This window comes from Gorilla gorilla, chromosome 18, assembly GCF_029281585.2.
Source record: "Gorilla gorilla gorilla isolate KB3781 chromosome 18, NHGRI_mGorGor1-v2.1_pri, whole genome shotgun sequence".
Lineage (NCBI taxonomy): Eukaryota > Metazoa > Chordata > Mammalia > Primates > Hominidae > Gorilla > Gorilla gorilla.
In genome coordinates this window covers 35,316,737-35,342,160 of record NC_073242.2, presented here as the reverse complement: position 1 = coordinate 35,342,160, position 25,424 = coordinate 35,316,737, and the positions used below count along the sequence as shown (strand labels likewise).

General features: G+C 46.6%; 1 protein-coding gene across 1 annotated transcript in view; it reads left to right on the top strand.

The window, feature by feature from the left end:
- Window positions 1-25,424, top strand: part of LOC129527341 (myosin-11-like) — a gene marked incomplete at its 5' end in the record, with an annotated part of 91,335 nt that overhangs the window by 15,579 nt on the left and 50,332 nt on the right. The window contains 1 exon segment of the mRNA XM_063699801.1: window positions 4,942-5,098. Coding sequence (XP_063555871.1) covers window positions 4,942-5,098 — 157 coding nt within the window.

Here is a 25,424-nt window from a genome sequence, read left to right as displayed (position 1 = left end):
AGGTGGCAAGACTTTCCCTCTCGTGAAATGAAGGGAGCATAGTAAGAGTCACTAAATAACATTGATTGAGCACCTACTACATACCAGCCGCCATGCTAAATGCTTTTCGAGCATTATCTCGCAGCACATCTATGAAGGGCTTGTTCGTATGCCTCCCTGTTTTGTAGATGAGGATAAGTGAGACTCAGAGAGGTTAAGGGACTTGCCCAGGGTCACACAGCAAAGAAGTAGTAGAGTGAAGGTTCAAATTCAAGTACCCCATACCCAGTTCTGAGCCCTTAGCTACTGCCCTTTACTGCCTCCAAGTCAAGGGCTTGAGTGAGGACAGGTTGGGCTGTAAATGATACCTACATTCAAAAGGGGCGTGGCAGTGGACATAGCCCCAGAGGAGCTGGAGATGGAGTCGAGGCCTGAAGGAGGGTGGGGCTTGATTGACCTTTGTTCAGGTGACCACGGACTGGGCGCTTCTCTTTGGGAGGCTTGTCCTGGGGACAGGGGACACCGATTGAACCGGACATGGCCCCTGGCCTGGCTCAATGCAGTCCACTGAGTACCTACTGCTGCCGTGCAAGGCCCCCAGGTCACGGAGGTGAAGTCAGGCTGTCCCTGCTCTCAGGAAGCTGTATAATTAATTTATTCCCCTGGTTTGCATTTAGCAAGCATTTAGTTAGCACCTATTCTATACCAAGGCCTGTGCTGGGACTGAAGAGGAGAAAGAGGGGGTTCCCCGGCCTCAAGGCACTTGCAGCTGGTGTTTGCTGGATGGGTGGGAGGGTCCTGGGTGATGGAATGGGGAAGAGGGGTGTCCAGGCAGGCAGCCCCCCACTCCCAGTCCCACCACACTGGATGTTGCTCCTGGGCCCTGCTTACCTCTCACCCTTGCTTTGCTTCTCCATTTCGGTCCAGTGGAGCTGCTTATACCAAGCTGCTTATAGTTCACCCCCAGGGACCCCGTGTCCTGTTTTTCTGCCCATGTCCCTGCTTTGTCCTGAGCTGGTTAACACCTTGTTGTCCTTTAAGACTCAGCGCAGGGAATACCTCCCCACCTGGAGGTTTACCTGACCACCCCCAACGTGGGTTAGGGCCTTCCCTTCCTTGTTCCTATCATTCTCTGTTCTTATGACCCGTTTTAATGTACTTGTCTCCCCCTCTGATTTAAGTTTTTTGAGGGCAGGAGCTATCATTGATTTCTTCATCTCCAGCCTCTGACACAGATGTGATATATAGTAGGTGCTCAGTAAATGGTTGATGGCTATTTAGACAGGCATATGTTGACTCATTCATGCTCCTTTTAGGGGATGTGAGAACCTCTGTCTCCATCAATCCTGTTTCTTTCCTTTTTTGTTTTTTTGAGATGGGGTCTCCCTCTGTCACCCAGGCTGGAGTGCAGTGGTACCACCTTGGCTCACTACAACCTCCCTCCACCTCCCAGGTTCAGGCGATTCTCCTGCCTCAGCCTGCCGAGTAGCTGGGACTACAGGCATATGCCACCATGCCCTGCTAATTTTTTGTATTTTTGGTAGAAACAGGGTCTCACTGTGTTGCCTAGGTTGGTCTTGAACTCCTGAGTGTGAGCAATCTGCCCTCCTTGGTCTCCCAAAGTGCTGGGATCATAGGTGTGAACCACTGCGCCCAACAATCCTGTACCTTCAAAGAATATCATTCCTCCGCAGCACCCGCAGACATTACATACCATTGTCCCTGAGCAGACTGAGCCCTGGAAGGACCTTCCCACTCTCTCTTTTTCTTTCTTTTTTTTTTTTTTTTTTTTTTTGAGACAAGGTCTTACCATGTCACCCAGGCTGGAGTGCATGGCACAATCACGGCTTACTGCAACCTCAACTTCCCAGGCTTAAGCAAACCTCCCACCTCAGCCTCCCAAGTGGCTGGGACTACAGGTAAATGCCACCATGCCCAGCTAATTTTTAAATTTCTTATAGAGATGGGGGTCTCACTGTGCTGCCCAAGCTGGTCTCAGACTTCTGGGCTCGAGCAATCTTCCTGCCTTGACCTCCCAAAGTGCTGGGATTACAGTTGTGAGCCACCACACCCAGCCAGACTTTCCCACTCTCTAATTGGCTCCAGCCCTTGACTAAAAGCCCCTTGAGGGCTGGGATCCTGTGTTTTTTTAATGTTCTAATGTAGTCCTAGCACCTTTTGCATGGCATCTGGGACATACAGAATGAATGAATGAATGAATGAATGAATGAATGAATGAACGAACGATCAGTAGTTTCTGTTTCTGTCGGATGGGCCTAGGCTGGATAGCATAATGGACCATGCTCATACCTGGGGGTGGGCCAGGCTGGGCTTGGTGCTGCCAGGATCTTCTTTGGTGACCTCGGTCAAGTCACTTAACCCTCTGTTGCTTGGTTCACCCTAGCTGTAACTGAGAGATGGATCTGTGGTTCTCCCTAAGTCACTTGCAGGGAAGAGGATACGCTTTATGGCCATCAGAGTCTTGGGCAGTACTGATGTTTATCGTTTGGGGAAAGCAGTTCCTGTGAGACGGGTTGGAGCCTGTCTCCTGAACTGTGACCTCAACCATGGGAAAATCTAGTATCCAGTAAGGAAAAATCATGACAATAGTGCCTTATCACGTACAGCATGGCGGGACTTGCCTTGTGCCTTGACTCCTCCGTCCCTGATCTGATTATTTTCAGATGCTCCTATTCACCCAGTAGGAGAGGACTGCTATTTTTTAAATGGTAAAGTGCATATAACATAAAATTTACCATTTTAAACATTTTAAAGAAAACAGTGCCATTAAGTGCATTCACAATGTTGTACAGCTATCAATTTCAAGACAGGGTCTTGCTCTGTCACCCAGGGGCTAGAATGCAATGGTACAATCATAGCTCACTATAACCTTGAGCTCCTGGGATCAAGCAATCCTTCTGACTCAGCCTCCCAAGTAGCCGGGACTACAGGTGATCACCACCATGGCCAGCTATTTTTTTTTTTTTTTTTTGTAGAGAGGGGGTCTGGCTGTTGTTGCCTGAGCTGGTCTCAAACACTTAGCCTGAAGCAATCCTCCCACCTTGGCCTCCCAAAGTGCTGGGATTACAGGCATGAGCCACTACACTTGGCCCCAGAGCATTTTTATAGCCTCAAAAGGAAACCTTATACCCATGAGCAGTTCCTCCTCATTTCCCGCCTCTTTCCAGCCCCTGGGAACCACGAGTCTGTTTTCTGTCTCCATGGCTTTGCCTACTCTAGACACTTCACATAAATGAGATGATAGAGTACGTGACCTTTCGTGCCTGGCTTCTTTCACTAGGCATATTTTCAAGCTTCATCCACATTGGAGAGCTCATGTCAGTGTTTGTCTCTGTTTTGCAGATGGGGAAGGTATTAATGATCAGGAGCAGGCGCTGTGGGGTAAACAGGAGTTCTAGTTCCCAACTTCCCTCCAGCTGTGTAACCTGGTGACAACCTCACCATGCCTCACTTTGCCCTCCTGTCAAACAGGCGGTGGGGAAATCACTGTTACTGAGTAGTTGTGAAGATGCCATGAGGAGATGCCTCTGCCATCTTCTAGAGACTGAGTCACTGGGGTTTGTTCTTAGATATGGACATTGGGAGGTCCCAGAAAGAGATCAGAGGGTAGTGGGAGGAGAGAGAGCTTGGAGGATTATTATTATTTTCCTCCCTCCCTCCTGGACCACAGTTTCGGCAGCTGTGTTTCTATATGACTGCGGATCCCTCTGGACAGCCCCTTTTTAGGGGTGTGTGGCTTTCTATGCCTCCAATGTTCAGTTAACAACATACCCTCTCTGGCTGGGTGCGGTGGCTCCCACCTGTAATCCCAGCACTTTGGGAGGCTGAGACTGGCGCATCGCCTCAGCTCAGGAGTTCGAGACCAGCCTGGGCAATATGGTGAAACCCTGTCTCTACAAAAAACAAAATAAAAATTACCTGGGCATGGTTGTGCACACCTGTGGTACCACCTACTTGGGAGGCTGAGGCGAGAGGATCACTTAAGCCCAGAAACTCAAGGTTGTAGGTGAGCCAAGATCACCCCACTACACTGCAGCCTGGGCGACAGAGCAAGACCCTGTCTTAAAAAAAAAAAAAGTAAACAACATTCTCTTCTGTTCTTGCACTTCAGACTTAACTGCTCCCATCACTGGTTGGGTTTCTTTAATTCTGCACACATATCTGTAAACACTTTCTTTATTAAATGTTCCTGAGTTAATATCTTAAGCACACTGTTCATTTTCTGTGCCACCTGTTAAATGATGAGCATTTAATACGATTGTCAGCATCCAAAAAAGATCCTGCGTAGTGCTTAGTTTGGTGCCCAACCCATAGTAAGTGCTCAATGAACGGTGGCTGTTATTTAAGCCAGTGAGGTCCAGGGAGGTAAAGTGGCAGCTCGGAGGAGTGGAGCTGAGATTTGAACCCAGAGCTCTTCAAAACTCCACAGTTTGGCCAGGTGCAATGGCTCACACCCATAATCCCAGTGCTTTGGGAGGCTGAAATGGGAGAATCGCTTGAGCCCAGGAATTTGAGACCAGCCTGAGCAACACGGTGAAACCCATGTCTCTACAGAAAATATAAACATCAGCCAGGCCTGGTGGCACCCGCCTGTAGTCCTGGCTACTCAGGAGGCTGAGGTAGGAGGATCACCTGAGTCCAGAAAGGTCAAGGTTGCAGTGAGTCATGTTCACACCACTGCACTCCAGCCTAGGTGACAGAGTGAGACCCCATCTCAAAACAAACACAAAACCCCCACAGTTGCAAAATATAGGCACCCTGGAAACCCACTCTCGCCCTTTCTCCTCTTCCCCCATACCTGGAATATCAGTGAGGCCCAGGGTTTCCACTAAGACTCCAAGCTCCAGTTTCCCCATCTCTAACATGAGAATACTGAGTGCTTCTGTGCGATCTGTCTACCCGGGAGGAGGTCTGGAAGTAAGCTGGGTTCTCTGTCTGCAGACATACTCTGGCCTCTTCTGCGTGGTGGTCAACCCCTATAAACACCTGCCCATCTACTAGGAGAAGATCGTCGACATGTACAAGGGCAAGAAGAGGCACGAGATGCCGCCTCACATCCACGCCATCGCAGACACGGCCTACCGGAGCATGCTTCAAGGTGAGTGAACTCAGGGCTGCACGGGGCCAGCTCCAGGGAGCCCCTCCTGTCCTGCTTGTCTGCAGTTCTTGCCAGGAATGTGGAGTTTGGCAGGCGCTGCGAGGGACCAGGAGTTACTGTGGCTGAAAAAGGGAAAAAGCAAAAGGAACATCTGTGTTTGCAGCCTGGGAGGGTGAGGGAGAGCCAAGAGCTTGGGCAAATACGGGCATGGGCCTGCTCCAGCTCCAGCTCCGGGGCTCACTGCCCAAGGGCCCTGTCGGGCCAGCTGTCTGCAAAGGATGGAAAGAGGGTGGGGAACAGGCCTGGGGCTGAGCTATTGTGGTCTGTGTTGACACCTACCTGTCCCTCAACCCCTGTGGGACTGTGGGTAAATATCTTTTCCTCTTCAGCCTCAGTTTCCTCATTTGTCAAAAGGGGTGATAGTCTCTATCTTGTAGCTTCTTGTGAAGATTGTTAATGCTGGTTTTTCCAAACTTAAGACTTGTGCCTATTACTTTCATGTTTATACGTTATTATTTTTACTATCGTTTTATTATTTTTGAGACAGGGTCTTAATTTCTCGCCCAGGCTGAAGTGCAGTGGTGCCATCTCGGCTCCCTGCAACCTCCACCTCCTGGGCTCAAGCAATTCTCCTGCCTCAGCCTCCCAAGTAGCTGGGACTATAGGCGTGGACTGTCATGTCAAGCTAATTTTAAAAAGGTGGTTTTTTTTTGTTTTGTTTTTGTTTTGTTTTGTTTTGTTTTTGGAAGTGACAGGATCTTGCTATACTGGTTGGTCTCTAACTCTTGGCCTCAGGCGATCCTCCCACTTTGGCCTCCCAAAGTTCTGGGATTATAGGCATGAGCCCCTGCACCCAGGCCTTCTCACCTTCTATTTAGAACACTTTGGAGCCCCTGAAATAGCCACCCCCAAGTCAAACAGAGGGACTAGGCAGTTAATGCAAACAAGTGTACCAGGTCAGGCGAAGAGTACAAGAAACTCGAAAACTCACACCCCCTCTGAAAGGGCACCAACAGGTGGGAACCCAGGGATCTGAGTTGGGAGTTGAGAGGAGCCCAATTCTGGAAGTTCTTGAGGCAGGAATCCAGGTGTGCCTGAGAGATGCCACGACCCCGCCCCCAAGGTAGAGGGACTCAGGTATAAGTGCCCCAACTTTCTGACAGTTAGCCAGACTCCACAGGTAGGACCAGAACCTTGGCCCTTCTAGGCAGGGCCTGCCATTACCTCCAAAGACCAGCAGGTGGAGCCTTGCAAGGGCAATCTTGGAGCTGTAATCTCAGGTTGTAAAGTGATGGCTCCTGGAGTCAGGTATCTGTCTTTGTATTAAACACACAAACACACACATTCTTTATGGTGTCCCTTGATGGAAGAGTATTTACAAAGTGGTTCGTGTACACCTTTGGGAAGCTGAGCGTCACAGACCTCAGTGTTCCTATCATTTGTGGTGCTTTTGGTTGCAAGTAAGATAACAACTAACTAAAGTGGCTTAACCAGTAGGAGTTCATTGCCTCACATAACGGGAAGTCTGGTGGCTGATTTCAGGGTTGACTTCCTTGGGATTTTTCTCAGCTTCTTCCTCATGGTCACAAAGTGGTAGCCATAGTTCCAGATACCACGTTTTCATGTGATAATATCCAAAAGCATGAAGGAAGTGGAGGGTAAGATTCTTTCCCTGTGTGTCTCTCTCTTTTTTTTTTTAAGTCAGGTAGAAACTTGGTCATATGCTAACCCCTACAGCAATCACTGGCAGAGGGGATTGGAGTGTTTGTGATTTGTTTGAACCATTCCTGGTTCTTTTTTTTTTTTTTTTTGAGATAGGGTCTCACTCTGTTGCCCAGGCTGGAATACAGTGGCATGATCTGAGCTCACTGCAACGTCTGCCTCCCGAGTTCAAGTGATTCTCTCACCTCAGCCTCCAGAGTAGCTGGGATTACAGATGTGTACCACCATGCCTGGCTAAATTTTTGTATTTTTAGTCGAGACCGGGTTTCACCATATTGGCCAGGCTGGTCTCGAACTCCTGACTTCAAGTTATCCACCCGCCTTGGCCTCCCAAAGTGTTGGGATTACAGGCATAAGCCACCATACCCAGCAATTCCTGGTTCTTTTCTGGAGCTGAGGTCCCACTAAGCACATTTTGATCTAAATACCAAAAAGAAATAAAATTCTGTTAGCAAAGGAGAAGGAGGGGGAGCGACAGATGGGTAAGCATTTCTACAGTGCTCTGAAAAAATTTATTTGTAACTTTAAAAAGTCTTTAATATTGTATATTCATTCTAGAAAAACTTAAACATATATTTAAGTAAAAGAGAATTTGCTGCCACCTATGATTCTATCATCCAAAACTCATCACCATTAACATTTTTTTATGTGACCTTTCATTACACTAACTGAGCTAAATGGCATGAAAAATGAAGGAAATTTTTACTATCTGAAGATAATTCATTCCAGAAAAAGATCACTTAAAACAGAGACCAAAGTTTCACTGTAGATAGTATGTGTGTGGAGGAGGGAAAGAGAGTGGGCAAAATATTTGACTGAGCTTGAAAAATGACATTGCAGGCCAGGCACAGTGGCTCATGCCTGTAATCCTGGCACTTTGGGAAGACCAGATGGGTGGATTGCTCGAGGTCATGAGTTCGAGACCAGCCTGGGCAATATGGCGAAACCATGTCTCTACAAAAAATACAAAAATTACTTTGGTGTGGTAGCACATACCTGTAGTCCCACTTCTTGGGAGGCTGAGGTGGGAGGATCGCTTGAGACCAGGAAGTGGAGGTTGCAGTGAGCCGAGATCACGCCACTGCATTCCAGCCTGGGTGAGAGAGCCAGACCTTGTCTCAAAAGAAAAGAAAAGAAAAGAAAAGAAAACCAACATTGCAAATTATAAAAATAGGTTAATTTCAGCTTACATGTAATAAGAATTTTATCGTAATTACACGTAGGTGCTAATTTGCAGATTCAGTATAAAATGAATTAAGAGTGGGTGTGGGTTTTTTTTCTGTAACTTTTTTTGGGGTGAGGGATGAAACCATGTGAGCATAAAGTGACATCTTCATGTCATGCTTGACTTCTGCAGCCCGAGCTGAAAAGGATCATTCTTACAGATTTATGTGATGGGTCACCAGTTTTCAGTTTTCCTAAGGGCTTCTTTTACTTCTTTAGTGTTTAAGTCTCTCAAAACCCCTGTGGTCTTAGTGTTCATTCAGCTGTGAATTGCCCTGAATTGTTTTCTTTCTTTTTTTTTTTTTTTTTTTCGGATGGAGTTTCCCTCTTGGTGCCCAGGTTGGAGTGCAATGGTGTGATCTCAGCTCACTGCAACCTCCACCTCCTGGGTTCAAGCGATTCTACTGCCTCAGCCTCCCAAGTAACTGGGATTATAGGCATGTGCCACCACACCCGGCTAATTTTGTATTTTTAGTAGAGATGGGGTTTCACCATGTTACCCAGGATGGTCTCGATCTCCTGACATTGTGATCTGCCCGCCTCGGCCTCCCATAGTGCTGGGATTATAGGCATGCACCATCACACCAGGCTAATTTTTTATTTTTAGTAGAGATGGGGCTTTACCATGTTGGTCAGACTGGTCTTGAACTCCTGGCCTCAGGTGATCCTCCCACCTCGGCCTCCCAAAGTGGTGGGATTACAGGCGTGCACCACCACACTTGGCCCCTGAATCTTTTTTTTGGCCTTTCCAAGGCCACTGACTTTGCCAGTCACTGCACCTTATTTTGCAGAGCTGCCACTTTGTTTTGTGTTTGTATCATGATGGTGGATATTGATACCCAATAATTGGCAAGGTGAAGCCACTGAATCGTTGGAGAAGGAGGTTTCGGTGGAGTTTGATCGCTCATGTAGTCATTGAAGAATATTTTTGTGTTGTGGGGACTTTTGCTTTCCTAGACCAGCAGTCCCCAACTTTTTGACACCAGGGACCAGTTTCGTAGAAGTCAGTTTTTCCATGGACCGCAGGGGAGAGATGGTTCGGGATGATTCGAGCGCATTACATTTATTGTGCACTTTATTTCTATGATTACATTGTCATATATAATGAAATCATTATACAACTCACCATCATGTAGAATCAGTGGGATCCCTGAGCTTGTTTTCCTGCAACTAGACGGTCCCATCTAGGGGTGATGGGAGACAGTGACAGATCATCAGGCATTAGATTCTCATAAGGAGCACTATGAGCAGCCTGGATCCCTCTTATGTACAGTTCACAGTAGGGTTGGTGGTTCTATAAGAATCTAATGCCGCCTCTGATCTGAGAGGAAGCAGAGCTCAGGCAGTAATTGGAGTAATAGGGAGTGGCTGTAAATACAGATGAAGCCCACTGCTCACCTCCTGCTGTGCAGTACCAGTCGGTGGTTTGAGATGCCTGCGCTAGACCCCCTCTTAACTGTGAGGCAATGTTGTAATTGACAAGGACACCCTGTGTTCATATATTTGATTCCTCATGGGCTCTAGGTTTTAACACAAAATTGCATAGTCAGCTCTCTGAAACTACTTGGAAATGCTCACTTGACACATAGTAAGCTCCAATAGGAAATGACTATCATGATTGAGCACAGCAGCGTGTCTCCAGTCCTAGCACTTTGGGAGGCCGAGGCAGGAGGATCACTTGAGGCCAGGAGTTAGAGACCAGCCTGGGCAACATAGTGAGCTCTTGTCTCTGCAAAAAAATAATTAGCTGGCCACAGTGCGTGAGTCTGTAGTCCTAGCTACTCTGGAGGCTGAGGCAGGAGGATGGCTTGAGCCCAGGACTTCAAGAATGCAGTGTGCTATGATTGTGCTGTGGTACTCCAGCCTTGGCAACAGAGTAAGACCCTGTCACAAAAGAAAGAAAGAAAGAAAATGAAAACCGTGAATATGCACATCCATAAAAGATAAACTCTTTACTTAATTTAAATGTTAACCAACACCTGCTATGCACTCGTCTATTTTGGCATGACCTGGTGCTTTCTGGCAAATCAATGATGGCGGACTCCAAAAATAAAAAGAAAAGAATCGGGCACAGTGGCTCACGCCTGTAATCCCAGTACTTTGGGAGGCCAAGGCAGGCGGATCACGAGATCAGGAGATCGAGACCATCCTGGCTAACATGGTGATTCTCCGTCTCTACTAAAAATACAAAAAAAACTAGACAGGCACGGTGGCAGGCGCCTGTAGTCCCAGCTACTCAGGGGGGCTGAGGCAGGAGAATGGTGTGAACCCGAGAGGCGGAGCTTGCAGTGAGCCGAGATCACGCCACTGCACTCTAGCCTGGGCAACAAAGCGAGACTCCGTCTCAAAATAAATAAATAAAAATAAATAGAAAGAATGTCAAAAATAATGGAGAAAAATTTAAGCTTGGGAAGAATTCTGTACATCTGCTTAATTTTTTCTCCATTCCCAAGTAGGAAATTGGTTTTTGTGAAGAAACATGTAGGTCCAGTGTGTTGACTCCATTGATAAATGGCACTATCTCATTCTGTTAAGTCACTGGGCTGGGATCCACACTAAGCTTACCATGAAGGTAGAGAGAGAAAGCTAGCACATGTGGCTTCTTCCTTGAGTTCTTCATGGAAAAGATGGGGTGTGAAAAGGCGGGATTGAGGAGGGATGGGTAACACACATGCACTGAATATAAGATGAAGCATTGCAGTTGTGTCACATAGACAGTAAGTTCCTGAGGACCTATAAACTCCATCCTTCTTGCATGTTCATCATTGTATCTCCAGCACATTTTCTGGTGCCTGGCACATAGTAGCTGCTCAGTTAGTATTTGTTGAATGAATGAATGATTAGAGTTATTTATAGAAAAGAACCTACCAGGGTCAGGATGGATGGGGTGGGTTATTTGATAGAGGTGGGGCTTTATAAGCCTCGAAGAATGGTTTGCTAAAGTGAGAGAAGGGGGCAGGGATGGCTTTCTAGCCAAGAATAATAAAAGCATAAATGTAGGGGTGAGAATGGGTATGATGAGTGTGGGAGGAGCTGGTTTAGAGGGGTTGACTAGTATACTGTGGCAGGGAGCTCAGAGCCAGAGCTCAGCCCTTTGCTGCCTCACAGGAGTTGGGAAAATGGGAGGGACTTTCTAAGAGACACTTCACAACATGGCACCCTCCCAAATGGAAGCCAAGCCCGTTGAGGGTACGGGAAGAGAAGCTGATATTTAAAATATGTATCTTATATCTGCATATGCATAAATTATGTCATGTTTATTTTTTAAATTCTCCCCTCCTTTTTTTTTTTGAGGCAGAGTCTCGCCCTGCCACCCAGGCTGGAGTGCAGCAGCACGATCTCAGCTCAGTGGTATGATTTCGGCTCACTACAACCTCTGTCTCCTGGGTTCAAGCAATTCTTGTGCCTCAGCCTCCCGAGTAGCTGGGACTACAGGCACACACCACCATGCCTGGCTAATTTTTGTATTTTTAGTAGAGATGGGGTTTTGCCATGTTGGCCAGGCTGGTTTCAAACTCCTGACCTCAGGTGATCTGCCCGCCTCAACCTCCCAAAGTGCTGAGATTACAGGCATGAGCCACTGTGCCCGGCCGTGTTTTGTTTTTGGAAAGATGATACATACAAATTCAAAAGGTGAACTTCTCCCTTCAACCCTTGTGCGTTAGACCCTTAGCTTCCCTCCCAAGAGACAATTATGGTTTCTAGTGTATGAGGTTTTCTCCTAGAGATATTTTTGCAAGTATAAGCAAATAGGTATCTATTTTCTTCCCTAAGATTTCCCTACAAATACTAGCATTCCATATATATACAGTTCTATATTTTGCCAGAGGGTGTTACATATCAGTGCATGTAGGAATTCCTTGTTCCCTTTTTTAAAAAATTGGTTTTTATTTTTGTTAAAAGTATTCATGCAGATGGCTTAGAGTCAAGTAATTTTTGAAGGCTTGTTAAGAAAAATAGCCATCCTCTGCTACTTCTCAACTCCTTTAATTGATTTTTTTTTTTTTTTGGTATTTACCACCATATCTCTGAAAACAACACTTGATCATTGTGCTGCTATCTTAATTTTGTTTTCAATTTTAGGTATCATCTATTGACTTGCCTCCATGAAAGATGAAATTTAGCTCATTCACCCCCTGGATTTGCCCGTATTTCCTCATTCCAACACACATGCCTCATATCAGAGTCCCAGTATAATTTTATCTTAGTTTTGACAAACTCAGTGTTCAGAGTTTCCATTATTATGACTATGTAATGCTATCTAGAGTTTACATTATTATGATTATGTAGATGTTATTCGAAGCTGAGCTTTGCACTGCTTTGTGACTATTTTTCTTCTTTCTGTATGACTTTTCTTTTTCCTGGAGTTAGCAATTGCCTTTTTTTCCCCAATCTTGTTTTCCATGTACTTAACCACCAATTCTGCCCCAAAATCTCTTTCTAAATGTGTTAATCTTCTTTTAATATGTCCAGACATTTATTGGATATCATATTGATATCATCTCCTTGAACGTGATCTCTACTATAGCCTTCTGATCTGCCCTGGCTTTCTCTATAGCTAGTAACTGTCATATAGGATCTTTTTCACCATCCTTGGAATTCCCCTTAATGCTTTCATAGTGGATTCCTTGTTTCCCAGTTTTCATGTCTTCCTCTTTCTTGCTTTACTCTCCTGCTTAAATCAAGCACTTTGTCCAGTAGCTTCTCAAGAAAGAATGTACGTGATCTTGAGGCATTGAGAACTTCCACATCTGAGAGGCTTGATGCTTCTCTAACACTTAAAGGATAGTTTAGCTGGGTTTAAAATTTCAGGCAAGAAAGTTGTTTTCAGAAAGTTATAAATAACTTTCTTGCCTGAGCTTTTAAGGCATTTGTGTTGTTGCCTTCTAGTTTCAGTTTTGAGAAGATGAAACCCAATCTGATTCGTGTGTGTGTGTGTGTGTGTGTGTGTGTGTGTGTGTGTGTGTGTGTGTGATTATATTCACCTTCCTGGCTGGGAATATTCTTGATCCTTTGTACATGACCAGTTTTTGTTTTTCCTCCTTCTCTAGAAGCTTTTAGACTATCTTTGTACCCCTATTCAGGATGATGGGACTTGCTATGAGTCCATTTTTATTTGTTATCCTGGACACTTAGTGGCCCAATTAATCTATAAACTTGTGTCCACAAATTCTGGGAAATTTTGCAAATTATTTCTTTGATGCTGTCTTTCTCCCTGTGTTCTCTGTTTCTTTTTCTTAGAAGTCTTTTTATTTCCATAATGGAATTCCTAGACTAATCCTATAATTTAAATCTCTTTCTCTTGTCATTTTCATCACTTTAATGTTTTTAATGGTATTTTCTGGGCACTTACCTCAACTTTTTTCCCTAACCCTTCCATTGTGTTTTAAATTTCTGGTATATATTTTATTAAATTCCAAAAATTCTATTTTATTTTTAAATGTTTCTTTCATATGATATTCTTTTTCTGTGGATGCAGTATCCTGTTTCTCAGAGGATATTTAATGCAGAGTCTATTTCCTCCAAGATACATATTTTCCTAATTGTTTTAACTTCTGTCTGTCATATTAGTGGATTTCTTCAGATGTCTTGGGATTCTTGGCTATCCATTCATCTTGGATGCTTTAGTGCATAGGATACCAAATTGTTGATGGAAGCTCAGTGCTTATAGGATGGGCTTGCTGATGTGCTTGGCTGTAATATGAAAGTGCTGGGCTACCCCATTAGGACGCTTCTGTTTCATCTTTCAGTCTTTTGTTCATGGGCTAATCTGATTCTTCAGAGAAGGTTTGTAGAAAAATCTTCTGCCTGGAGGTTAAAGATTTGTCTAGCATCATTTTGAGGGTCTAGTTGAAAAGAAGCTGAGGGTTTCAAAATGTGCAGTGAAATTTGTACATTACCTTCCTTCTTTCAGTATGGTTCCTGGTGTCTCCCCAGGATGGAGACCCTCTGTTTAACCCTCACCAGAGACTAAACCCACCACCTTCTGTGGGGTGTGAGAAGGGCAGTCACTTGGCTTCAGGGAGTGTAGAAGATATGGGAGGGGTCTAACAGTGCCTTATATTTGACCCAGTCCTTACGTTTTTGTCTCCTCCTTGATCTTTTCTTCCAGAGGCCCCTGGCATTGCCAGTTTCTGAGGTTTGGGGCAGAAATGGGGAATTCGGTGTTGAAGTTAGGTCGTTTCTCACCTTCCCTCACTGCTCACCTAGACTTTTTTCTTGGTACCTTTTTTTTTGAGATGGAGTTTCACTCTCATTGTCCAGGCTGGAGTGCAATGGCATGATCTCGGCTCACTGCAACCTCCACCTCCCGGGTTCAAGTGATTCTCCTGCCTCAGCCTCCCAAGTAGCTGGGATTACAGGCATCCGCCACCACACCCGGCTAATTTTTGTATTTTAAATAGAGATGGGGTTCAACCATGTTGGTCAGGCTGGTCTCGAACTCCCAACCTTAGGTGATCCACCCAACTCGGCCTCCCAAAGTGCTGGGATTACAGGCGTGAGCCACGTGTCTGGCCTTTTTCTTGGTACTTTTCAACGCTTATCCCATTTTCTGTCTTCCAAGATGGCTTTGCTGTTCTCCCCTCTCTAGTTCTTTTTAAACTGCCTCATGTATTTTTACACTTTTTGGTTTGTTTGTTTTTTTTTTGGGGGATGGAGTTTCCCTCTTGTCGCGCACGCTGGAGTGCACGATCTCTGCTCACTGCAGCCTCCACCTCCCAGGATCAAGCGATTCTCCAGCCTCAGCCTCCTGAGTAGCTGGGATTACAGGTGCATGCCACCATGCCCAGCTAATTTCTGTATTTTTAGTAGAGACGGGTTGGCCAGGCTCGTCTCGAACTCCTGACCTCAGGTGATCCACTCACCTCGGCCTCCCAAAGTGCTGGGATTACAGGCGTGAACCACCACGCCCGGCCTTTTTCCCCCCCTTTTGTATGGAGAATGGGGTCTTGTTATATTTTCCAGGCAGGTCTTGAACTCCTGGGCTCAAGCTTTCCTCATGCCTGTGCCTTCCTAAGAGCTGGGATTCCAGGCATGAGCCACCATGCCCGGCTAAACTGGTTCATGTATTTTTGGAAAGTCTTTTACAGTTATTTTAGTAAGGTTTAGGAAGGAAGAGAGCTAAATGCATGCACTCAGCCTACCATCTTCTCATGGGAATTCTCTCATGCCTTCTTTTGCAAAGAAGCGATAATAATAATCATGGATTTTTATTATATGCTTCCTATAAAGCTCAGGGCTTTACAGAAATATTCTCAGTTAATCTTTACCACAAACCTACAAGGTGGACAGGACCAGATTAGGAATTTTAAAATTAAGCCCTGAAACTATTAAGGTTCAGGCATATGTCATCAAAAAAAAAAATTATAAAGTAAAGAAGGCTGACAAAATTGTTTTTGTTTTTGGTTTTTTTAGAGACAGGGTCTTGCTCTGTTGCCCAGGCTGGAGTGTAATGGCACGATTATAACTCACTGCAGCCTCAAACTCCTGGGTTCAGCAATCCTGCCTCAGCTTCCCAAGTAGCTGAGATTACAGAGATGCACCCCCATGCTTAGCTAATTAAAAAAAAAAAGTGTTTTTTGTTTGTTTGTTTTGAGACACAGTTTCACCCCTGTCACCCAGGCTGGAGTGCAATGACACGATCTCAGCTCACTGCAACCTCCACCTCCCGGGTTCAAGTGATTCTCCTGCCTCAGCCTCCTGAGTAGCTGGGATTACAGGCACATGCCACCATGCCCAGCTAATTTTTGTACTTTTAGTAGAGATGGTGTTTCACCGTGTTGACCAGACTGGTCTTGAACTCCTGACCTCAGGTGATCCACCCACCTTGGCCTTCCAAAGTGCTGGGATTACAGGCATGAGCCACCGTGCCCAGTCTTTTTTATTTTTGAGACAGGTTCTCACTTTGTCACCCAGGCTAGAGTGCAGTGGCACAAACACGGCTCACTGCAGGCTTGACCTCCTAGGCTCCAGTGATCTTCTCACCTCAGCTCCCCAAGTAGCTGGGACTGCAGCCACGCACCACCACACCCGGCTAATTTTTGTATTTTTTGTCGAGACGGGATTTCACCATGTTGCCCAGGCTGGTCTTGAACTCCTGAGCTCAAGTGATCCACCTGCCTAGGCTTCTCGAAGTGCTGGGATTACAGGTTTGAGCCCACTGTGCCTAGTGAAAAAACTTTTTTTTTTTTTTTTTTTTTTTTTTTAGAGATAAGATCTTACTGTGTTGCCCAGGCTGGTCTCTCATTCCTGGCCTCAAGTGATCCTCCTGCCTTGACCTCCAAAAGTGCTGGGATTATGGGTGTGAGCCACCGTGCCCAGCCTAAAGTTGCTATTTTTCCCATGATGTTTATCTTCGTGGTGGTTATGAAATGGCAACTATGGCATTCTTCCTTCTCGTGCGTGCCTGTGTGGGTGTGCCTTCAGCATATGCTTACAAGGTTTATTGGGTGATCCAACGCTAGCCGCAAGAGCTATTATTAGCCCCCTTTTACAGCTGGGAAAACAGACTCAGAGGAGTGGAGAACTTGCTGCAGATTTGTTAAGTGTCAGAGCCAAATATACACTTGGATTATCCTGACTCCAAAGCCGGAGCCCTGCTGGTCAGTTGGTGACACCGGGCAACCACAGGGATCCCCCTCAATCCCACGGAAGGCTGTCTACTGTCTTTCATCTCAGAGTGTTGACAGCTCAAAGCTTAGGAGGCTGGAGCTGAGTTCAATAAATGAACGTGATGAATAGGAGAAAAGCACCATTAAAGCCCTCCACACAAGAACCACTTTGGAGCCCCTCCGTGGGTCCCTGGGGTGTAGGAGGGGCAGGAAAGCAGATAAGATTCCATTCTGAGCCTCTGCACTTGCCCTATGCAAGATAGCCACAAGTAATGTTTTGTCCTCACCTCATTAGCAACAAATGGCCACGCTCAGGGGATTAAAAAAAGAAATAACAGCCAGCCTTTATCAGCTTGGGGCTCTTGGCTAAGTCCTCTCTAAGCTTAAGACAACTCTGCGGGTGGAGTGATCCAAACGACTTTCTTCACTTTGCAAGTTCCCACACTTGGCTGTATCCTTCTGCTTGAGATTGGCAGCCCCCTGGGGGATGGTTCCTGCTCACCCAACTCCCCTGAGGCTGCTCCCCAGTAGAAGCAGAGAGAAGAAGGGCACTGATGTCCTCAGCGCCCCTGCAATAGGTCAGGACCTGGGTTCACTACTCCATCAATCCCACATTGCTCGGCCCTCACTAGCACCACACAGGGTGGGTGGCAGCCTCCCCATTTGATCGATGGGGAAAACTCAGCACACCTACTTGGCCCCAGAACTGAGAGTCAAACCTGGGGACCCAGCTTCGTTGCCCTCAGAATGTTACTCTTCCCTCCTAGGTAGCGTGGTATAGATAGTGTAGTATTCTTGTCCCCATATAACGGAAGAGGAAACTGAGGCCCCCAGAAGGCTAAGGGACTAGCATAGGCCTTGTGTCTTAGCCTGTTAAGGCTGCTATATCAAAATACCATAGACTGGGTGGCTTTTAAACAGATATTTGTTTCTCATGGTTCTGGAGGCTGGGAAGTCCAAGATCAAGCTTGGTGTCTGGTGAGGGCCTAGTGCTACCTTCTCGCTATGTCTCACGTGGTGGAAGGGACCTGCTAGCTCTCTGGGTCTCTCCCCCAATGAGGATTGAACCCCCATGATCTCATCACCTCCCAAAGGCCCCACCTCCTAATATAATCACTTTAGGGGTAAGGATTCCAGCATATGAATTTGAGGGAGACATGAGCATTCAGACCATGACACCTTGTAATCAGAAAGGGGTTAAATATCCTTGGTTGAATATCCTGTCCTGCCGATTCAGAATCACTGCTGTCTATAACCTCTTCCCTAGATCCCTATTTTGGATGATGATGATGATGATGATGATGATGACAAAGATGATATTAACGGCAATTACCAAGCTCTTAAATGTGCTGTGGGTAAAACAATTTTAAGCTCCTTCTGAATCCAGTCTCTTTCAGTCATCTTCATGCCCTTGAAAGGTCTGGATTTTTGTCGATTTCCCTGGTGAGGAAACGGGTCCTGGGGGCAGAGGTGATAGGGCGGAGCCAAGAAGTAATTCCCAGCTGTTTCTCTGCAGAGGCAGTGCTGCTACAAACACATCTCCAGGAGGGGGTACAGCCAAATGCTTCTCTGTTTCTTGTGGGTTTTTCAGTGGCTGTCATCTATGTGTCTGGCCCGGTTGGGAATGATGGGGGACTGTGTGTGGGAATGAATGGCTCTGTCTGGCTGGCTCAGTCTTTACAGAGGTGCTAGGAGTATCTGTTTGGTGCTCTGACTAATCATGAAAAGTTCACGTTTTTATTTTTATTTTATTTTTATTTTTGGTACCAATGGTGCATTACAGAGAAGGGAGACAGCAAAGGAGAATTATTTGTTATAAAATAGTAAATATTGGCCAGGCACAGTGGTTCACACCTGTAATCTCAGCACTTTGGGAGGCAGAGGCAGGCAGATCATCTGAGGTCAGGAGTTCGAGACCAGCCTGGCCAATGTAGTGAAACCCCATCTCTACTAAAAATACAAAAAATTAGCCAGGCATGGTGGTGGGCGACTATAATCCCAGCTACTCAGGAGGCTAAGGCAGGAGAATCGCTTGAACCCGTGAGGTAGAGGTTGCAGTGAGCCGAGATTGCCCCCTGCACTCCAGCCTGGGCAACAAGAGCAAAACTCCGTCTCAAAAAAAAAAATAATAAACAAAACCAAAAACTGTAAATATTAAATTGAAAAAGGGACATACTTAAGGGAGTGAACTTGAAAAGCCCCAGCTGACACTTGGCAACACCTTCCTTGTTTGTTTTGGGCTTTTTTGAGACAGGGTCTCACTCTGTTGCCCAGGCTGGAGTGTAGTGGTGTGATCTCGGCTCACCTGAGCCTCAGCCTCTCCAGGCTCAGGTGATCCTCCCACCTCAGCCTCCAGAGTAGCTGCATACAGGCATGCACCGGTACAACTGGCTAATTTTTGTATTTTTTGTAGAGATGAGGTTTTGCTATGTTGTTCAGGCTGGCCTTGAACTCCTGAGCTCAAGCATCCACCTACCTCGGCCTCCCAAAGTGCTGGGATTATAGGCGTGACCCACAGTGCCTGGCCAGCACCTTCCTTGTTAAATTGCATGTGTCAGCCACCTCCCTCGGTGTCCTCCCAGCCTCTGGGCAGTCTGGCTCCCCATTCCTTTCTTTATCCAACAGCATTTTTTTTGTGAGACAAGACCTTGCCCTGTTGCCCAGGCTGGAGTGGAGTGGCACACTCATAGCTCACTCCAGCCTCCAACTCCTGGGCTCAAGTGATCCTCCCCTCTCAGCCTCCCAGGTAGCTGGGACCACAGGCGCAGATCATCACGCCTGGCTAATTTTTTGATTTTTTGTAGAGATGAGGTCTCATTATGTTGCCCAGGCTGGTCTCAAACTCCTGGCCTCAAGCAATCCTCCCGCCTCGGCCTCCCAAAGTGCTGGAATTACAGATGTGATCCACCACACCCGGTCATTCTAGCAATGTTGATTATTCGATGTTGTCCTAGACACAGCCTACTGTGCGTATGTGTAAATACGAATTGAATCATCCCACAAGTAGCTGCTAAGAAGAGGAGGTCCAGGGAGTGGGGAAGTGTAGCCCTGGGGACCTTGGGAGGACAGGGGAGGCTTCCTTGGAAGGTGAAGTGTAGGCTTGGCTAGGGAACTTGATGTAGGTTCTATGAGGCTGCTGGGGCTGGAGCAGAGAGAAGGGGGAGAATGTAGGAGGTAGGAGTGGAGGCCCAAGAGGGAGAGCATTGGTTTTCCTGTCTCCTACACCCCTTCACTGGCCAGTTCTGCTTTCATGTTTTTATTTATTATATTTTTTTTTGAGACAGAGTTTCACTCTTTCACCCAAGCTAGAGTGCAGTGGCACAATAATAGCTCCCTGTAACCTCGAACTCCTAAGCTCAAGCAATTTTCCTGCCTCAGCCTTCCCAATAGCCGGGGCTACAGGCACACACCTCCGTCCACAGCTAATTAAAAAAATTTTTTTTTTCATAGAGATAGGGGTCTCGCTTTGAGTCTCACACTCCTCGCCTCAAGCAGTCGTTCTGCCTCAGCCTCCCAAAGCACTGGGATTACAGGCATGAGCTCCTATGCCCAGCCCAGTTCTGCTTTTACAATACCAGGGCTTCCTGTAGGTTTGGAAAACACCTGTTGGGTTGCAGCACAGGCTCTCAAAGTATCTCTTCTTACTCAGCATCTCATCCTAACCAACTCTGCCGGGAGAGTAGAGTGGGGAGATGAAGGCTGGAGAAAGAGAAGGGCCCTCACTTACAGAATGGCTTAGGTCATGGGCTCTGGAGCTGGGTTCACCTCCGAGCTCTGCCCCGGCTATTACTTTGTGCCTCAGCTTCCTCACTTGTCCCATGAGGATGATGACTGTGCCTACTCCAGTTGTTACAAGGGTAATTCGGTCAGTGTGTAGGGACACGGTGCATGGACAGGACAAGTTCAACAGGCATTAGCAGTCAGCTGCCGAGGACCCACTGTCAAGGGCCATGCAGTGGCCACGTTCACAGTCACACCACGGAAGATCCAGAACCTCTGGCATCTGCCTCCGTGCGGGGCATTAGGTAGAGAGCCACTTTTCTACAGGCAATGGAGGCTGAGACCTTTCTTCTTTACTAGCCCAGGTTTTGATTACCTCTCACTGGGTCCCCCAGCAGCCTGTTACCAGAAAGAAGCGCAGACGCAGGGAGCCTGGGTCTGTGCTCAGTCCCCGCTGGGTTTTCTCCTTTTATGGTCAGCCTGCAGTGCTCTGGCTTCCCAGCCAGAATCCACCAGCTTGTGTTTGGGCTTGGGCCGAAATAGCTGGTCTGTGGGGAGCTGGGTACCTCCTGGGAGTCCTCAGGCCCACAGCGGGGGAGGAACTGCTGAAGCCCTTTATCTTCTCAGGAAACGTGCCTGGGGCCTTGCACATCCAAGGCTGGGTGGGGAGTCTGGGGAGGAGGAAGGGAGAGAGGCACGTTTAAGGATGGGGTGTGAGGTGACATGAACCCCAGGGATCTGGGCTGGGAAGCTCAGCCCCAGGCGGGTCCTGATGATGGCCGGCCGCCCCCAGCTCCAGCCTTCCCAGACTCCACGAAGGCTCGGTACTGTGTCCCTGCCCACTTTGGAGCTTCTGTCCCAGACCCTCTGCTTGGGATGCTCTGCCTCGACCTCTCCCCAGGAGATTCTTTCACATTTTTCTTAATGCTGTTCAGTGGTCACCTCTGCCGTGAAGGCTTCCTGTCTTGCTCAGGTGGTGTGAAAAAAACAAACAAAAAACTTCACGTCTATAGCACTTGGGTTCACATCCATCGTAGCACTGCTCATCTCTTACAGTCATTTCTTTGCCAATCTGACTCCCACCCTGGGTCATGAACTTCTCAAAAGCAAGGATAAGCAAGTCATGAAGCCCGGTGCATTGGCTTGAGCCTGTGATTTCAGTTACTTGGGAGGCCAAGGCGGGAGGATCACTTGAGGCCAGGAGTTTGGGACCAGCCTGGGTAATATTACTAAGTTACCTTACTAGGCCCTGTCTCTACAAAAAAAAAGAAAACAAAAAACAAAAAACCGTTAGCCAGGCGTAGTGGCATGCACCTGTAGTCCCAGCTGCTCAGGAGGCTGAGATGGAAGGATCTGTTAGCCCAGGAGTTGCAGACTGCAGTTAGCTATGATCGTGCTACTGCACTCCAGCCTGGGCATCAGAGTGACACCTCATCTCTTAAAAAAGAAAAGAAAAAAAAAAAGCAGATCTTACTGACTTTTGTGCTTTCAGTACCTGGCTCAGGACTCGTTTGTTGAATGAATATGTGAACACGTGAATATGCATTTTCCATTGCTTCTACCTTGGTTGCCTCTCTGAGCCAGAGAGCAATTCAAAATAACAAGCATTTCCTGAGCACCTACTGTGTGTCAGGCATTGTTCCTTGTACCCGAGATCAGGCACAGCCCTTGACCTTCAGGAGCTCATTGGTTCGGGGGAAAAGCATTGAAAACGAACAATTTTGTAATTGTTGGAAACCTAATAGAGCTGCATGAAGTGGAAGAAGTCAGATTTATAACCATTCAGAGGTGGTATAAAATGAACATCATTTTTAAAAAAGGTTTACGTGGTATAATTTAAATAAATTCATTTTAAGGATACAGTTCACACCTAAATAATATTGCACCTATGTCTGCATAACTGTCTAAATTCACTTGTAATTTACATGGTTATGCAGCCACTGCTGCAATATAATTTTATATTTCTATCATCCCCCAAAGAAATCTTGTGCACATTTTTTTGTCACTCCATATTCCTACCCGCAGCTCCTGGCAGCCACAAATTCACAAATCTACTTTCTGTCTCTATGGATTTGCCTATTCTGGACATTTCATATAAATGGAATCATATGTGACCTTTTGTGGCTGGCTTCTTTTTTTTGAGACAGAGTGTCTCACTGCACTCGGCCAGGCTGGAGTGCAGTGGTGTGGTCTTGGCTCACCACAACCTCTGCCTCCTGGGTTCAAGTGATTCTCCTGCCTCAGCCTCCCGAGTAGCTGGGACTATAGGCACGTGCCACCACACCTGGCTAATTTTTGTATTTTTAGTAGAGACGGGGTTTCACTGTGTTGGCCAGGCTGGTCTTGAACTCCTGACCTCGTGATCTGCCCTCCTCAGCCTCCCAAAATGCTGGGATTACAGGTGTGAGCCACCGCGCCCAGCCGGCTAGCTTCTTTCGCTTAGTATAATGTTGTCAAGGTTCATCCACGTTGTATCATGGATTCGTACTATTTATATATTTTTTTAAGACAAGGTCTGTCTCTATCACCCCGGCTGGAGTACCGTGGTGCAATCGTGGCTTACTACAACCTCCACCTCCTGGGCTCAAGCCATTGTCCCACCTCAGCCTCTTGAGTAGCTGAGGCCACAGGGATTGTGCCACTATGCCCAGCTAATGTTTGCATTTTTTTTGTAGAGATAGGGTTTCACCATGTTGCCCAGGCTGGTTTCGGACTCCCGGGCTCAAGCAATCCACCTGCCTCAGCTTCCCAAAGTGCTGGAATTTCAGGCATGAGCCATGGCCCCCGGCCATAACATCCTTTCTTTTCATGGCTGAATACTATCCCACTGTCTGGGTAGACCACATTTTGTTTATCCATTTACCCATTGATGAACATTTGGTTGTTTCTATTTTTTGGATATTATGAATAAAGTCCATAATTTTTACCAATATGAAAAAGAAAAACAAAAACTCTGAATGCCATATCATGGATAGATGGCCTATTATCATTCCATATCATCTGTACCTTTTTCCGCCAGAATGTTTTGAGACATTTGTTAAGTAAGGATCACAATGATGATAATTACTAAAATGGAGAGAACCTGTGGACCATGGGAACCACTAGGCCATGTGACACTCACGTTTATATTAGAGAAAGGCACCATTTTCTCAAAGCACTTTTCCTCCATCTGCTGAAAGATTATTGCAATAAATACACAATGCAATACAATAAATGACCAATGCAAATAGTTTCTCCATAGAGTTATGCAGTGTACAACATGCACCACGGTCCATGGCCATCCTGCAGGTAGGAGGTCAAGTGGAAAGGTCTCCAACTCAGCTCTAGAAAAGTGCAGAGTTAGAGAAGGTATCGTAGAAGAGTTGACTCCCAAGACGATGTTTCAAATACAGATTAGGGTATGTACCCGAAGGACTGAAAAGGTACTCAGACTAAAACTTGTACAGGAATGTTCATAGCAGCACTATGCAGAATAGCCAAAAGGTGGAAATAACCCAAATGTCCGTCAACTGTTGAATGGATAAACAAAATATGATCTATCCATACAATGTGATATGACTCAGCCACAAATAGGCATAAAGTCTGGGACCTGCTACAACATGGATGAACTTCAGCCACATGCCGAGTGAAAGAAGTCAGACATGAAAGGCCACACATGTTATAATTCCATTTATGCAAAAATATCTAGAATAGGTAAGACCATAGAGACAGAAAGCAAATTGGTGGTTGCAAGGGCTTATGGGGGAGTGACTGCTTAATGGGTAGAGGGTTTCATTTGGGGGTGACAGAATATTTTAGAACTAGATAAAGATGGTTGTTATGTAACATTGTGAATGTACTAAATGCTCCTGAATTATGCACTTTATTTATTTTTTTATTTTTATTACTATTTTTTGAGATGGAGTCTCCCTCTGTCACCCAGGCTGGAGTGCAGTGGCGCGATCTCAGCTCACTGCAACCTCCACCTCCCAGGTTCACATGATTCTCCTGCCTCAGCCTCCTGAGTAGCTGGGATTACAGGTGTGCACCACCGCGCCCAGCTAATTTTTGTATTTTTGGTAGAGGCGGGGTTTTGCCATGTTGGTCTCAAACTCCTGACTTTAGGAGATCCAGCTGTGTCGGCCTCCCAAAGTGCTGGGATTACAGGCATAAGCCACCGCACCTGACTTGAATTATTCACTTTAAAATGGTTCTTTTTATGTAGTATAAATTTTACCTCAATGGAAGAAAAAGAGAGAGAGAAAATGGATTAGGCCAGAGGAGAAGTGGTGGTGGGTGCACTGGGCAGAAGAAATCACTTGTGCAAAGCAAGGAGGGAGTGAAACTGCTTTGTACGGCGGAGAACACTGCTTTTGAGTCCAACACAAGCTCAGGCTTGGGGAAGGAATCAGATAAAAATTTCCAGGATCTCAGAGTTCCATGTGCTCCACACGGGTTGGCAGACAGCACCCACATGGAGTCCTTCTGCTCGTAACCAGCACCCTGCAAGCTTCCCACGCCTGGAAGTGGTGTGTTTCTGATGGGAACGTCAGGCCAGAGGTCTCCCAGCAGCCCCCAGCTCGGAGCCGCGCTGGCAGCTCCCAGGCCTTCTCCTGGAACCCGCTCCCTCTCCTGGGGGCCCTGTGAGCATCTGAGCCTATAAATCTCTCCTGCTCTGGGCCTAGGATTCACAAGGCTGCCAGGAAAGCCTGCCTCTCTCCCTGAAGTAGTGGGTCAACACAGCCCATCTGTCTGTCCATCTCAAAATCTTTCCTTAAGATGGTGGAGGTTGTCTGGGCTGGTCCCAGGAGGTTCTCTCTGCCTGGGTTCTAATCACAGGGTACCTGGTTCTTCTATCCTTCACCCTCTTTTAAAAAATCACTTTTTAGTACTTTGGGAGGCTGAGGCGGGCAGATCACCTGAGGTCAGGAGTTTGAGACCAGCCTGGCCAACGTGGTGAAACCCCGTCTCTACAAAAAATAGAAAAATTAGCCAGGCGTGATGGCACGCACCTGTAGTCCCAACTATTTGGGGGGCCGAGGTAGAAGAATTGCTTGAAACCAGGAGGC